This window comes from Anoplopoma fimbria, chromosome 12 (genome assembly GCF_027596085.1).
Source record: "Anoplopoma fimbria isolate UVic2021 breed Golden Eagle Sablefish chromosome 12, Afim_UVic_2022, whole genome shotgun sequence".
In the NCBI taxonomy this organism is placed as follows: Eukaryota; Metazoa; Chordata; class Actinopteri; order Perciformes; family Anoplopomatidae; genus Anoplopoma; species Anoplopoma fimbria.
Genome location: NC_072460.1, coordinates 13314664 through 13330848, shown reverse-complemented (window position 1 = coordinate 13330848; position 16185 = coordinate 13314664). Strand labels below are relative to the sequence as shown.

Genomic DNA, 16185 nt, shown 5'->3' with positions numbered 1-16185 from the left:
CTGCATGCAGTGAGCCCACATTCAACTGGATGGAAAGGTGAGGGTTTGTCGGCACTTTATCGCCACCTGGAGGCCAGATATGAGTATGATATTTCACCACAACAGAAAAATAATATTTTAGAATTTAGTTTAAAAAGAAAAAGTACACAAAAATGAAGTCACAAACATGATTTGATTCATGAGAGTGCAAATTTTAATCAACAACTTCAGCAGATACATGATGATATGTTGCAATAATGTCAAAGCTCAGCAGTTTTCTTTCTTTTCAGTTCTTCTGACACTTAAACACTATTATCGTTCCATCACCACTAATCAGTGCCTAAGCCTTTGACCCACTGCTGGTGTCCAATATTAGCTTGCTTCTCATAAGGTCATAACTGTTTTGCCTTAAAAAAATAAAGTCTAAACATGGCTGACAGCTTCAGCCTGTTGCATTTAGCGCTACCAACACTTACCAACACAAACAAGCATGGATGTAAGAACACCAGCGATGTGTTTTCAGTAAATACAAAGTTTTCTCTTCATAAAAGCACAGTGATTTAGACTCTGCTTACAGTATCATACCTCTGTTTGCAGTGGTATATGAGGGTCTAGGTTTGTAATACTTTGATTTATAAAAGCAACTTTAATAAAGCTCTGGTTAAAACATATAAAACTTCATAACATAATTCATAAACACTGACAAATTGTGCACAGTTTTGTAATACTTAAGGCAATTATACAAACATATATAAACAAAGTAACATCCGGAATTATTTTAAGGTTGTAAAAAATCAAAATCACAGGAATTTCTCTCAGATGTGTTGGATGCTGTAAATCCATAAACATGTCTTCCATTAAGATATTGACCACAGCATGAGCCCTTTTGTGAATAAAATTCAAAGAGGACTTAGACATGCTTCTGAACACATATAAACTCGGTAGGTTGTGCAACATAGTTGCGTTATTATCAAATATCTATTCAGCCAAAATATTCTACTGAAGAATCTGTCCAAGACAGCATGACTTCACCACAGTAAACACTTTACGGATGATAAGCTACATGTAAAGTTTCATAAATACTGATGAACTGTGTTTTTGTGGAGCAGCTACGTCTTCATTTTTGTCTTCAGTGATGGTGGAAATGTTCATTTAAGCTGAATATACAAACACACAAATCACAGAAGCAACACCTAACATTAAATGGGACTTAAGACAAACTTGAGTCTTCTAGTTGGTCTCTGCTACCAAATCGTACCTGGAAAAACAGAAAGGATTCAATTTGTTGTGTAAATAATCTTGAAGAAGGTAATATATGGACATACAATTGTTGATACAACTCTATTATATATAATATTGTTCATTAGCCCTTTAAATGATTACCATTGTGTGACACCAGTCTTGAGGTCAATTTGGTCCAGGTCCAGCAGCAACTGAGGGCAACAAGGAGAAGCAAAAGATGATGTCTCGCATTTACATATCTCGCATAATCACTTCGTCAACACCGGGGAATTTATGTGACGATGACTAACTTAATTTCAGAAGATGATCCATACCTTTCCAATAAGCTCCCGCTCTCTGCTCATGAAGGAGACGCTGTTCTTCACAGACAGGTCCAGTCTTCTCTGTGCGGACTCCTCCAGAGAGAAGTCAAAGTCGAACCTACAGAAAGCGAGAGAAGTCAATTAACATCTTCACTTCTTCACTATCACAACTGTTTCAAGTGTTTGTCTTACCTCTCGTTGAATTCTGGGTTGAGGTCTCTCTTTTTGGTGGCAGTCCTCCTCTTGGTGGTGGCCTTCTTGTCAGGCAGCAGGATGAAGGAAACATAAGGGTCTGCACCGTCCTTGGAGCACGCTGCCAGCGCTCTGAGGGTTAATAGTTCACAACATGTGTTAGTACAGAGTGCTCCAGGTCAAAAATGTGACGGTACAGGAGGTGACATGGGTTATTTAGAGACCTGCAGGAGTGAATGGTGATGAAAAGCCTGCTCTCCTCAACGGAGTAGCCGGTGGTGAGCTTCACCTGGCCTGCTGAGTTTGCGGCATCACCCCTAAAGAGACAGTGTTGAAAATGTGATTTTTTACATAATGATGTCTTTGAATATTTAGGGCAAATATAGATTAAGATGGAAAACACAAATGAAACCCTGATGACTGCTATGTTTACAGTGGAGGCAGTGACTACAATGTGACATCGATGCTGGTATGTGTGACTCACGCGGGGAATCCACTTCTATGTCGGAGGTCTAAATGGGAAGGCACCCATCTGGGAAGGACTTCTTCTACTCCCCCGTCATTACCTGCGTCCCCTGGAGCCTTACGACACACTGCCAGCTGAGTGTCTAAGATCTGCAGGACATACGGATCACAGCTTAGCACGACATTGCTGCTGCAAAATAATAATTTACCTCATGTCTGAATAAAGACTCAATTTTACAGACATGCTCTGCAGAGAGACTCAGATACTGGTACAGGGGTATATGGCTGTAATCGGCCACATTTCCCAGGATAACTGTCATCACCTCTGTGGTGATGGACACCTTGCCAGTATCTGTATATGATTAGTGTTCGTGTCTCTTGGTGTGACAAGTCCAGTGTGTAGGATTCAGAAGCATCTAGCCGTGAGGATGCAGACAGCAACCAACTGAAACTTCTCCCGTGTGTCTCTGTAGGAGCACTATGGTGGCTGACACGAAAACAGAAAAATGCGAATGTGCCTATCCAAAACTAGTGATTGTTTTTTCTGCTCTGGGCTTTTATGCAATCAAAACTGTGGGATCTGCATTTGCATTTATTATAACTCCTTTAACATACAACATCACCAACAGATCTTTGCATGTAAACCATTAATTAAGAATCAATACTGTGTTTGAGAATAGATACAATATGACAAAACATAACATTACAATACAGAAGTATATCAACTTTTCTTATACCCGTATTGACAAGAGCAGAGAAATTGTGTGGGATATCTTTCAGTCTACAACACATGATATTCAGTAAGAAGGGCTGAACATCTGAAGTTGAACCATCAGTAATCTTCTCAGTGTATTGTAAAATTGGTTCTATAAAGGGAAATAGAAGTGATACAGTACAGAAATAAAAATCAGGGCATTACTCTCTTGGTCACATACAGCAGTATGTCGGTAGTGTAGAGAGAATAAGAAGGATATATCGTCGGTACCTTGAGCGTGGCCCTCAGTAGTATCTGGCTTTCTGGCAGTGCTCCGTCCAGATTGAGCCAGCGGTCGAGCACCAAGCCCGGCTCAAACAGCACCTCTCTGAGAGGAAGTGCAAAGGACCCGAGGGCCTGGCCCCAGCTGTGGGAGAGCTAGATACAAACATACACAAACACCTTTCAGAGTGCCTTTTATAACATTGGTAGGGAATTTTTTTTTCTGCTTAACAGCTAGATAGTTCAGACAAAAAGTGGAAATACAGCTGCTGTTTATGACTGTCACCTTCACTGTGAGTGTTTCATCTCTTGGGTCCCGAACCAGATAATGAAAGGCTTCGTCCCATCGAGGGGATGTGGAGCGCTCACAAATCTTAAAAAAAGAAGGCACAGCAGAATTTTCAGACTTTTCAACCAGAATTCTCTTTTATTACATTAACAAGTTCATCTCAAATGTCATGATCCTACCTTGGTTCTGTTTGAAACGCCTTTGAGAATAATCTCAGCCCCGACTTTCGGCTCCTTCCCACTCTTCTTCAACTGAAATAACAAGCAAAGAATATTGTAAAGAAAACATCGTAATCAACAGCATCTACAGCATTTAAAACATACATTACATCACAATATATTTAATGTATAAATTGCAGCTTTGTAGTGTTTTAAGCTAATCAATGGCACTAAAAGCTAGTACTTTACTTATGCTCTCTTTGGGGCGAGGAAAAACACAGCCACTATAAACAACAAATAGAGCCCCAGGGACTCTTAGATATGATCTCACCGGCAGGCCATGGCCACGCTCCACATACACAAACAGCACAGCCGCTGATGGCACAACCTTGTTGTGGTACGACTGCTGTGACTGGTACTGCAAGATCTGTAGGAAGAGGGGAATTATGTCGCACAGAGACAGTGAGTTTTAGTTTAGACTTCTGGTGAAACACCAAAGGTGTGGTAAATATTTCCTTTGCAACACTACAGACAAAGTTGTGAAGATAAATAAACTAATCTACACAAAGCATCTGTAAAGATAAGTCCATCATCCACCACTTAACACACTGCTCATACAAAACTCAAGTCCCTCACTGAAAAAGTTGTTCTCTTACCTATTGATTAAAAACAGTTTGGTCTCTTTGTTTGGGGGCCCTGCCTTCAGAAAATGTTAACTCTGGTGTCAATTTGAAAAGTTCAGTAAGTGCTGCAGGTAATAAGGGCATTACTAGAAAGAGGCTTAAGAAATACCTTCTAATAATTATAATTAAACCTGTATAATAATAATAATAATTTGTCCAAGGTTCTGGTTCTACCTAGTAAATTTAGCTGTATTTATGCACTTTATTTTTTTGTTATATATACCTGTAATTTCTTTGAACATATTTACTTTTGTATTATTTGTTATTACTCGATGCATTATTATTCTTTTTTGCTGTCGTGTCAAAAAAGGCATGCACAGTCAAGGCTTCTTAGTTATATTACAACTACAATACTAAATCATTTTTATTTTGCCATGGTACTGTATACTCTATAGAATATGAAATAAAATAAAGAGATCAAATATGTTACCTGCTCCAGCCTGGGAAGGTCAGCGACTCTGGGCAGCCACTCCAGCACCAGGTGAACTCGGCCTGACTTCACATCATTTAGAGTGTACCACTGTAACAAAAGTGTCACACAAATGTCCAGGTTAGGATATAAATACAAATATTATTTGTTAAATTATTAATTTTATATGTGTCACACACCATATCGATGAATTGCCCGCTGATGATATCTCTTAGGTTAAGCTTGAACCTGCAAAGACAAGACACAATCAATACTTTTTCCTCCTTTTCATTGAAATATTCTCTTCAGTTATAAGAGGCGTGTAGACAGAAATGCTGTGAAAGATACATTTGTTATAGCAGGGCGCACCTTCCGAGGAAATCATCCTGATCGATGTCCTTGTCAAACAACTCAAACTGGATCTCCTGACCAGGAAGCTGGGTCAAAATCACCTTAAGAAGATAAAAAAATATAAAAAAAAAGTATAAAATATAATTTTATATTAAACATATATTAAACATTAAATAAAACAAATAACAGATAATTGAATATAAAAACTTTAAGCTGAAAGCTGATACTTTAATGAGATGAGTAGAGGAGCATTAAACAAAGGTAACACCTCATAGAGTTCATTCCAGATTGGATTGAGGTTCTCTTTGATGGTGTGGCTGCGGAAGGTGATACCAGCCACACGGATCTTGACGTAGGGGTCGCTCTTCCCCTTCACCATGCCCCCCATGAAGTTGTCCTTCGCTATCAGGTTTTGGGCCTCCACCAGATGGATACGCAGCACTCCCTGTGAGCAGAACAAGGGCAGGGAAAGCTACTGTAGTGTGTGCGTGAAGCTGTATGGTCCCTGCTTCTATAGGTAACTCTAAGTAACTGTTTTTACCTCAGTTGCAAACTCTGGGTCGGGCGTGGCGTGCTGTGGTCGTGTTGGTTGAGGTTTACCTAACCCGCCGGGCCCCATGGGGTTCAGTTCTGATGTGATTCCACCCTGACCTATCCCAGGCCCAGGGGCCAAAGGGCGAGGGGACGGAGTCGTAGGAGTTTCATCGTCATTTAGCCACAAAACCTAGCAAGAAACAAATAACAGATAATAAGAATAACTGCCAAGCAGTAAATTAAATGCATGTTTCTCTTTCTCTGCTTTTGTATTTACAAGGGCAGCGTGTTCCCACAAGGATAGAAAAGACAAGGCAGAAAGAAGACATGTAGATAGTTTACTTTTTTTTGTGTTATCGGGTTAAGTTCAGTATGCACTTAAAGGGGATGAGTTAAGAGTTGTTAGAGTACTTTATAACTTCTCCAGTATCTCAGATTTTTTGATCTCAGGATGTTATGGTCAACATAATCTGATTTCAACAGTTAAAAGACACATGAACAGCTATTGAAAAATGTTTAAAAATGAGATCTCAGTTTGAAGGGTTGTGGGTGTGATACTGAAACTTGTGTTTGATGTTAGCTTCCTGAGACAGAAGCGTCCTTTGGGATTTCAAAGTCTTCCCAAACAGACAATTCAGCTGGGTTGATTCTTGCCAACACCTGTTGGATCCCTTCCCATCTAACTATACCGACAACTGTAAGTGTGCAAAAAAGTGGAGAGTTAAGAGAGTTTTAATCTACGTGTGTAACACCAACCCTAAGCACAATTTTGACGTAGATGCGGCTTGCAGAGCCAGAATTCTCCAGCTGGAACCACTGGTCCATGGTGAGTTCAGGGGTCGCCAGAAGACGGGTCAGAGGGATGCTCAGACTGCCCAGGGAGAGAGCACGGTCATCATCTTTCACCTGATTGAAAAACACAGGAATAGAAGATGTATGCAAACATCATGAGGTGAAAAGGGCCATTAATAGTTCAAAATTTCTATTCACAAAAATAACAGAATAAAGGAGAAAAAAAGTATTAAAACCAGAGGAGAAATCAATAAGTACTTAGTGTTCTAATTACCTTGACATCTCTGGACAAATTTATGTAAAATCTTTGCAGCTAGCTTGATTAGTGTGTTCAATCAATACTATACTACTTACTATTACTACCACTTACTAGAATGACTTACTTGAATGTCAATGTCTTGTTTGCCAGGATCCTGAATGAAGAAGGTAAAGGCATCCTCCCACACAGGGCTGTTGGTTCCGTAGCAAGTCTGCAGAAGAGAGCGGAAAACATTAATTATGCGTTTGGTTCAATGTACTAAGAAAAAGTTAAAACTGTATCCTTACCTTGCTCTCTTTAGTTGCATCCTGAATGGAAATCTGTGCCATTGGGCTTGGGTCCTTATTGCCTTTTCTCATCTACAACATATTAAATAAATCAATATGTGTAACAGATTAAAATGAAATGCACACATCATGAGAGGGTCCTGAATAATGATAATCTTACAGGCAGTGAGTGAGCTTGATCAAGATAGATGGCTAGGATGGCTGCAGAAGGTGGGTCAGCCATCTTAGTGGTCAAGTTCTGGTTCTTCTGGATCACCTGGTAGAAGAACAATGAGAAGAAACAAAGAACACGTGAGCAAAATGATCTGAGATCCTTAAAGCCCAACACCCAACCAGAGGCCACCGACAATTTTAATATTTTCATACTATCAATAACAAGTTCTTGATGAAGATTGTTTTATTGATTGACTGTTTTACAGTACTCTTAAAAAAAAAGTATGTATTTAGATTTCCTATTCTTTATTGTCCCTGGGATAAAAAAAATAATACACAAAGTGTAATAAAATACATGAAACATGTGATAAAAGTATGTAAACCCAACCACGCATGCTCACATAAAACAATGTTCATAAAGTGACAGCAACATAAAACCTGGAGTACCTCTCAACTGCTATCCATTTTTAAATGACTAAGCTAAAATTTTCAAGGAATCTGTTGTGGCGATGAAAGAGTATAATGTTAGAACCATTGCCACACTTCATACTCTGGCCAAGAAACTCTGGTTTTCTTTCGGTGTAACTGTTCTGGTCTTCCGTATATGGCCCACAATAAAAACTATGTCCCAAATAATATGGAATAAAAATAATACTGTGTATGAATTTTGTCCACTTCAGCACCCAAAGGCCTGCCCCTGATTGGCCAAAAAAAGATTCAGTAACTGTGCTGTAGTGAGACTCACCTCGCTCAGTCTGTCAGCAGAGGACAGCAGAGAGAGCCACTCCAGCCGGAGGTGAACGCTGCCAGTTGGGACGTCCATCAGATTGAACCACTGTTTACAAAAACAGAGGGCTCATTAAACACACATTTTTTCTCTTCTGGATGATATCTTTGAGCCTGGCTGGCAGCATAAAAGATGGTGAGATCGGAGCGGATCACGAGGAGGCACATGGGGTCCAAAAATGTCACATGCTAACAGGGTAACTGCAGTGTTACGAGGATGTTTTTTCAGAGTGTGACATTATAATAACTGCATTCTTGTGCTTGTTTATTATTATATGATCTGAGGGAGAAATAATGGTGAAACACTATAACTACTTACATCATCCACAACTCTGGCCTTCTTTACAATATCAAGATCCACCTTGACCCTGGGAGAGAGACAAATAAAGAGAGAATCAATGAAACCATGACTCAAAGAGACTAAGGTGTTTAAATTTCGACAGAATCATGGCCCAACGTGGCTAGGGCAGGGATGAGAATGACATGAGAAGCACATAGAGACGGAGTAAATGAATGAGAATGAGTAAGCTACCTCCCCAGGAAGTCATCCTGGTCTGGGTCTTTGTCAAAAACTTCCACTTCCAACTCCTGACCAGGTACTTCATGGACAATCACCTGACACACACACACACACACACACACACACACACACACACACACACACACACACACACACACACACACACACACACACACACACACACACACACACACACACACACACACACATAAATGGACAAATACACAATACACACAACAAATGTACAATATAAATACAACCACACATGGCACAATAACACAAGGACATGCAAACAGAATCACAATGCCAAGAAAATTTAACTTTTGTACTAGGTAGATGTTAATAGTTTAACATATAATTCAGTGGCTCAAATTTCCTTGAGCAATCAGTTTTTGCAAGAGGAGCTTATCTCAGACACAGGAGCTTCCTGCTACCAAAGACACAGATCAAATCAACATCAAAAAATGTTTATCTCCGACATATTTACTACCGGTACATAACCACTTCCCTACGCAATCACTATGAAGCAAGGACACCAACAGCAAGCTATAACTTTTAGCACACAAACTGGTGGGGATTGCAGCACTTGAATATCAAGGCAAACATGTTCTTCCCTCTCACCTCATACATCTCCCTCCACTGTGGGTTCAGGTTGTTGTCCACGTGATGGGAGGTAAAGATCTGGGTGCCCACACGCAGGACGGCATACGGGTCTGACTTCCCGTCGATTAATCCCTTAATGACTGTGTCCTTGGCGGTCAGGTCCTCAGCTTCCAGCAGGTGGATACGCACAACTCCCTAGCATGTACATACACATGCAGAAAAACACATGCACAAAGAAAATGTTAGTCCACGAGCTTCCTCACAAAACACGAATCTATGTTTTTATTACTTCACAATGTGAATTTGCTGTATGACTCTTTGACTTTCATGTGTTTGCTTGCAGCTTATATGCTGAGACAGTTTAAGTCTGTGTGGGTCAATGTTTCTTCAGGTCATTCATAATTAAGACAGTTACCCGTGGGAGAGGAGAGCGGAGCTGCGCAACGTGCAGGTCGGCCACCAGGGGAATAGTTAGACGGTTGGGGAGCACCAGGTGGGAGGCTATTGCATCCATTATCATAGTGTCCGACATGGCACTGTAAAATGAATGCAAGGACGATGTTTGGGACACAGGGGAGGGACACACAGACAAACAGACAGAGGCTGTGTACTACTGCTGACAATATGAACATGCATAAATAACATTATATCCATGTTCTCAGCAACAGAACCAACAGGATGCACCCAGTGGCTAAAGATGAGGACAGTTTTCTGTGAAATCATGTTGGCTAATGTCCTCTAATGTAGGAATAGTATTAAAAAACTGTCATTGAAAGCATCGCCAGAGGGAACTGACGTGTCAGCAACAAATTTACACCTCTGATAATGCTTTAATTTTCACAAAGGTACATTATATAAGATCATAACAAACAATGTAGAATAAGCAACCAGACAATTACACTGAATAATAATGTTAAATAGATTGTTCCCATTTATCAGACCATCTGTTTATTTTCATATTATAGTTAATGTTACTGTAGCTGATTCTACATTGTTTGCTGACCTTACATAATAAGCCTCAATAACTACCTCCATATGAATGCATGGAGTCGTAATACACATACTGAAAAATTACAAGGCATAAGTTGAACAACTTAAAGGATAAAGCTGGCATCGATAAATATTTTTTTCTATGACCCACAAACCCTATAAAAAGAGCAAAACCAACAAAGTGTTAATCTGTCTGTCTTTCAACTTCTCTGCCCTGTCTTTGGTACTCAGCCCACAGTCAATCGGATTCTAGTAAAGGCGGACATTTCATACAAAAGATGTCACAAATACATACTTTATTTTAAGAATGAAGTCCAAGTTATTCTCTTAAACAGCCAGGCAATGTAGTTTTTAGCAAAAGTTACTTAAATGGGACTAGTTATTGGATTTGTTTGGGGACTATATTATTAATACATATTTGATGGTTTATTGAGTATTTAAAGGTCCAGTGTGTAGGATTTGTGGCACCTGTGAGGTTGCTCACCCCTCCCTTTCCAAGTATGTTGACAACTACGGTGGCCTTCAGGGAATGTAACAATGCAAAAGGCTCTCTCTAGAGCCAGTGTTTGGTTAGTCTATTTTGGGCTACATTAATAAGACCGGCTCCCTATAGAGATATGAAGGGCGCATTCTAAGGTAACAAAAACACAACAATTCTTAGTTTCAGGTGATTATACACTAATGAAAACAAATTTATGAATACAGTATTTCATTTCTGCCAATGAATCCCACTAAATCCAACACTGGACTATTAATGCAGCAGGACATGTGAATGTGATTGACTCAAAATAAACAACAGTGACCCTGTTCATGAAGGAACATGTTACCCAGTGCAACAGCGTGACTCATTTATGTGTTTTCAAAAGTAGCTCAACAAAGTAGCTCTGTGGCGCACAGGAATAAACTATGTCAGGTTTTGGTTCCTCAGCAGGATCAATTATTTGTTGGTTTCAGTCCTTTTCCAGGATTTGTTGACAATTTAAAAAAAATGCATATCACCACACTTTTAAGGATGTGAACACACAGATCCATCATCGAACAGACAGAAAAAAAATGTCTCGGTTAGTTCTGGAACTCCTTTTAATTCCAGAAAAAACGTGAATTAGTGATTTTTATGGCAAAATAAATCATAAATTCTCTGAAATTAATCCATCAATTCTAAAAGTTACAGCCCCCCTTTCTGCATGTCAAAACTTCATCAGCCTTACTTGACAAACAGGCACTCCTCATTAAAAAAACTATTAATAACAAACACCAAGCAGACACAACAGATCAATGCAACCACACCCTAAAAGACATCTCCACAAGATTCTGTCATATAAACTCACTTCAGTCCAGGGATATCTAACAGGTTGGTCAGCCCGGTCCAGTTGATGTCCAGTTTCTACGAAACAGATAAAAGTAAAGACATATAAATACAGAAGTGTGTGAATTTATACATGGTTCACCTGTGCTTCACTCACAGGCCTGCGGATGAAGAACATTGTGATGGCTCCAACCAATGGGACGTCTCCGATCAGAGGCTCGAGGATTACACGCAGCTTCCCATGGAGCTACAAGAAGAAAATGTAATATTGACAGGCCGTTTTTCAGGACACTTAACTATCGCTTATTATGTAAGAATATCTTAGTATTCATTCTTGTACCTGGACTCCTTTCACTCCGGCTTTGCAGAAGTACTTCTTGATTTCTACGTTGATCTCAACATCACCAGCGTAGCTGCATGTGGAAGAGAATACATGTTTTAAAGTCTATAGATAAATGTTTAACTAAGGGAAGCAGCTGTTACGAGTTATTGTAGAGTTGTTTTAAGTAAACAATGATCTGCTGTAAGAGAGAAAGACAGGCCCTTCCCTAGTGTAGGACACTTTATAGTTACTCAGGAATATTTCAGTGTGTGACTTAAATGTCTATGTGTTTACACACAAGCAAAAACAGAAGATGTGATGCATTACCTCAGGTACAAATCCAACATAACTTGTCTCTTATCATGTTCTGTGTGAGCCTTTACACCAGCCACCTTCAAAGCCTGTGAACACAACAGCTGGCATTACACAAAGCAGATAAGACTGACATAGACTTAACATTCGCAAAGATGCACATGAAGATTATAATTTGCTGTGATGGACTCATCAGTCGTTAATCTTGTATTTAACAGACTAGTAGCACAAGCACTGCATTACCAGGTTTACATATTACCCACATTAACATTCTGTGTTCAACTGTTATTGCTTGGTAGTAGAACATTTAACAGCATAAATTGCTGCTTTTATGACGGACCATTTAAATACCTTGTCCCCTATGTTGACCTTGGTGAAGCTGAGAGTCTGCAGATGAATGCTGGAGGCACGGATGGCAGGAGCGATGGTTTCCACCAGCAACTTCTCCAGATACTGGCCTATAAAGGGCCAAGCTTGCTGCAGGATCTACATGACAGAACATTGATTATTATTCTTGTCTTTGCAGATATTTCCCGATGTTTTTGTAAGAGCTATGTTGTATTGTTTACAGTTTTTGTAACTGATTGTCATTGCAAAAGTCAATTGCGTTATTCTCTTTAAAATGCTTAATATACAATAGTGTAAAGGTAATTGGTCATGTTGCAGAATGGGCTTTGATGTGTGTTTTGCCCTGTTATGATGAAAGCTCCTCTAGTCTGTCCTGCTATTTGATCATTTTGGGTTGGCTCCTTTAAGTGGAAATATTGTAAGATATGCTTCAATGGAACAGGATGTGGAGCAACATTTAATCCGACTGCAGAGTGTAGACTGTATTACTTAATTTTTCAGCAGGTCGATTTTTGATAGTCCATAATACTTAAAGGATATGTTTTTGTTTATTTTTATTTTCATGGAATAAACATCATTGGATAGCTGACCATTGAAAGAATAGCCTGCAGAAGAGCATGTTTGATTTGGACATGGTAGGCTTCATGAGTCAGAACCCTTTATATCCTGCAAGAAGTGGCAAAGAAGGTCTTTAACAAGCTGGCCCTACAGTTATGTTATATAAGTTACATAGAATAGTATAAAATAATGGATAGATACATGTAATCAAATGGGATTCATGTTTGCATCCATTGTAATCTAATTCTGTTAATGACAATGAATTTATCTTTTGTGCTCTGCTTAGTCATAGCAAAATGCTACCCTGTGAATTTACCAACACAGGAGAGCAAATAATACAGAACCATGAACAAATGTAGACACACACACAGTTCACAAAGCCATGACCACAGACTGTTTGACTTGTATTTTAAATGCTTTTCAGAGAAGCTCTGGCAAACTCTGGCAGAGGACGTAGCTCAGCCATCAATAATTCAGCATGACGGTTCTGAAATAATTAAATCAATTGCACCCCAGTTATTTTGGAGAACATAATACTAAAGTCCATTATCTCCTTAATTCCCAAAAGAGAAATCATGTAATTCTGTGTGATGAATTGACTCAGTGAATCAGCATTATCACTTTGCAACAGCCTCACACTGGTGTTAGCCTCAGCATTTCCGTGTGAGTTGTAAGTGCTTGGTGCAAAGTCCTATCAGCTACTGTTTACTGATCCTCTGACCTCTAAAGTCTTGTGAGACTAGTGATGCTAACAAATCACGGCTTCATAAAGAGCATCCTGTATTATTTATGATACAGTTATGGACATTCAGTTAGGAATGATGCATTCTATTTAAAGAGCTATTCAAAGGCTTTCTTTTACATGCATTAATCACAGACATGACCTGACATTAGCCTCTTTTCGTTTGCATTTCTACAAATATAATGTATTATATAATTAAAGGTGGTTACATTTAGTTTGTTTACAGCTGCAAGTCAGGAGGGTAAGTGTGAGCAGCTTGATCACATGTCAGGAAGCCTGGAGGAAAGACGTGGGTTGTTGAAAGATGAGTCAAGCAAATAGCCATCCTACATCTGGGCTTCTGTCAGCGTGTTCATTACATTTTTCCCTGCAGAAGGGCGCTTCGTATTATTAGTATTCACCCCCACACTTGCCCTGTGCTGATGCGAGGTTACTGTACTGACAGAGAGTTCCACGGTATGATCTGAGCCACTCTCTCTGCCTCCTAATTACAGCGGGAGATAATCTGGTCCAATGGAGAGGCTGCTACGGGAGCCGGGTCACTTAAAGTCCACACAAGTGTTTTATATCTTCATATTAAATTTGAGGCATTGAACCTACTAGGGGAGTTACTCAAGTGAAACGCAAAGACTTTATCTTGAAATCATTGTTGTTGGGTTCAGCTGAGTGAAGCAGAGCAGTCCATTGTCATACAAGCATGTTGACACAACAGATGATTCATAATAAAAGGGCCCTCATGTTTAAAATACACAGTGTGGTGGCAATTTATCAATTTGTTCTTTATGTAACTTGTATCACTTGACTCTGAATATTGTGTGCATGCAGACATTGCAGAAGACCATCATTTAACTGTAATGCTTACACATTTTTATGAATGTCTTTATATGCAAAGTCTGATGTAAAGCATACCTTATTCACCCACTCCACTTTTTCCACATCGGGAAAGTTGACCTGTGGACAAGTAATATTGGTGAGGCATGAACTCAAATACAACACAGCAGTGTAAAATGACCTCTGAGCAGAGTAGTTCAGATGATTCTTTAACATTAGATGAGTTTATTAACAAAGCAGTATTCTACTTGATTATACAATTTCCCGAGCTGTCTACCTATAATCTATCTCCTATCTATAGAATATGTAATAAATATGTTAACTTATTTACATTTAAAGTAGAAAGAGACCACAGGCCGGCTGACACAATTTAGAATAATTAGACAAAATTTCAGGAAATAAACCACATGCACATCAGCCTTTCCTACAAACCACAGAAATGTGTGATCTCAAGATTAGGCCTATCTGTCCCAACACACACACACACACACACACACACACACACACACACACACACACACACACACACACACACACACACAGTTTATTCTCTCTTGCTCTTTATCCAGATATGGTGGTCCTGGTCACTGCCTCTGCTCTGCCCTAAAGTATGTTTATGAGTCATCATGTTTTTGGAGCCAGATAAGGTCAATACTGGCTCTACTGTGGTAAAACAGGAAGAGGAAAGAGGAAAAATCTCCAATTGCTAGATAAATCATTTTTTTTAGTATATACATACATTTCCCCATCTACAAAGTCTATTCAATGCGAGTGTCATGCTTTGCATCTCTCCACTAGCAGACTGCATCTGACATTTAAATCCACATTCCTGAATGTGGCAGCAGTGCAGACTAAGTCTCCAGGCACTGCACATTAGGAATGTCTAAATATGGGGCCAGGAGGAAAATACTGTGAACAAAAAGGACAGCCTTACACGTATGGGTCGCAATGAAGCAATATGTAAATAAGTCTGGAGCCTCTGATTGAACAGCAAGTACCTATGAGCAATCTACACGTAAGAGCCTATATCACAGTGATGCAAAGTAGCTGAGATGCAACTCAAACAGTGTGACAGATGTCGCAGGTGATTCGGTGAGCCAGTGCTTACCCAGGGAGGTAAATCCCTCTTGGTTTTGAAAGCCTTCTCGGTGGTGAATGCTCTCTCGTTCTCCAAAAGGTGCATGGCAAACTTGAGCCTCGTGACTTTCTCCAGTCGACTGTGTTTCCATCCCATGTAGATCATCAGAGCGAAGAGGACTACGCTGATGCTGAAGCCGTAATACCCGGCCAGGTACACGGGCAGGAGAGCACCCAGGCATTTTGCAAACGACCACAGCACAGTCAGTGCGCGTTCACCTGGGGGCTGGCTCGGTGAGGCCGGCGCTGGGTTTGCTGTGCCTCCGCTCATGCCCGGCTCTGCTGCATCCGCTGGTGGCATCGGAGGATCAGTCTGACTTCCCTGACTCGACCTGGTCCTCAGCTTCAATGCTTCTACGACTGAGTGGCAAGTGCCACTGAAGACTTAGCAGGGTTTTAATATAGAAACCATGGAGGAATGGACGATAAACTGCGGGCTTGGATCGGTTAAATCATAGTCACCGCTCCTCTCCTCCTCGGCTCTGCAACTGACTATTCGGAAATTAGTCTTTTCTCAGCGAGCAGCGACCAAATACCGTGAGGGCGGGCTCTGCTTCAAGCCCTCCTTCGCATGAAACCCAGTAGAAACATAAACCCTAGAATTAACCCGGGGCGTCACGCACCGACCCGTGCGGGCGGAGCGTTTTATGACAAAGTGA

At 40.2% G+C, this 16185-nt stretch overlaps 1 protein-coding gene across 1 annotated transcript; it reads right to left on the bottom strand.

Moving 5' to 3' along the window:
* Positions 1-179: 179 nt before the first annotated feature.
* esyt1a (extended synaptotagmin-like protein 1a) lies at positions 180-16007 on the bottom strand. The gene is made up of 31 exons (XM_054608598.1): positions 15498-16007; positions 14468-14509; positions 12262-12396; positions 11926-11999; positions 11617-11689; positions 11434-11523; positions 11299-11354; positions 9396-9516; positions 8999-9175; positions 8390-8472; positions 8177-8225; positions 7817-7906; positions 7079-7174; positions 6919-6990; positions 6756-6842; positions 6337-6486; positions 5588-5770; positions 5315-5491; positions 5065-5147; positions 4896-4944; positions 4717-4806; positions 3935-4030; positions 3625-3696; positions 3443-3529; positions 3166-3312; positions 2200-2330; positions 1940-2032; positions 1716-1847; positions 1536-1641; positions 1363-1412; positions 180-1237 (listed from the first exon to the last, which is right to left on the bottom strand). Exons 1-31 carry the CDS (start codon positions 15825-15827, stop codon positions 1210-1212), a joined length of 3249 nt encoding a protein of 1082 aa, XP_054464573.1. The 5' UTR covers positions 15828-16007; the 3' UTR covers positions 180-1209.
* Positions 16008-16185: the final 178 nt, after the last annotated feature.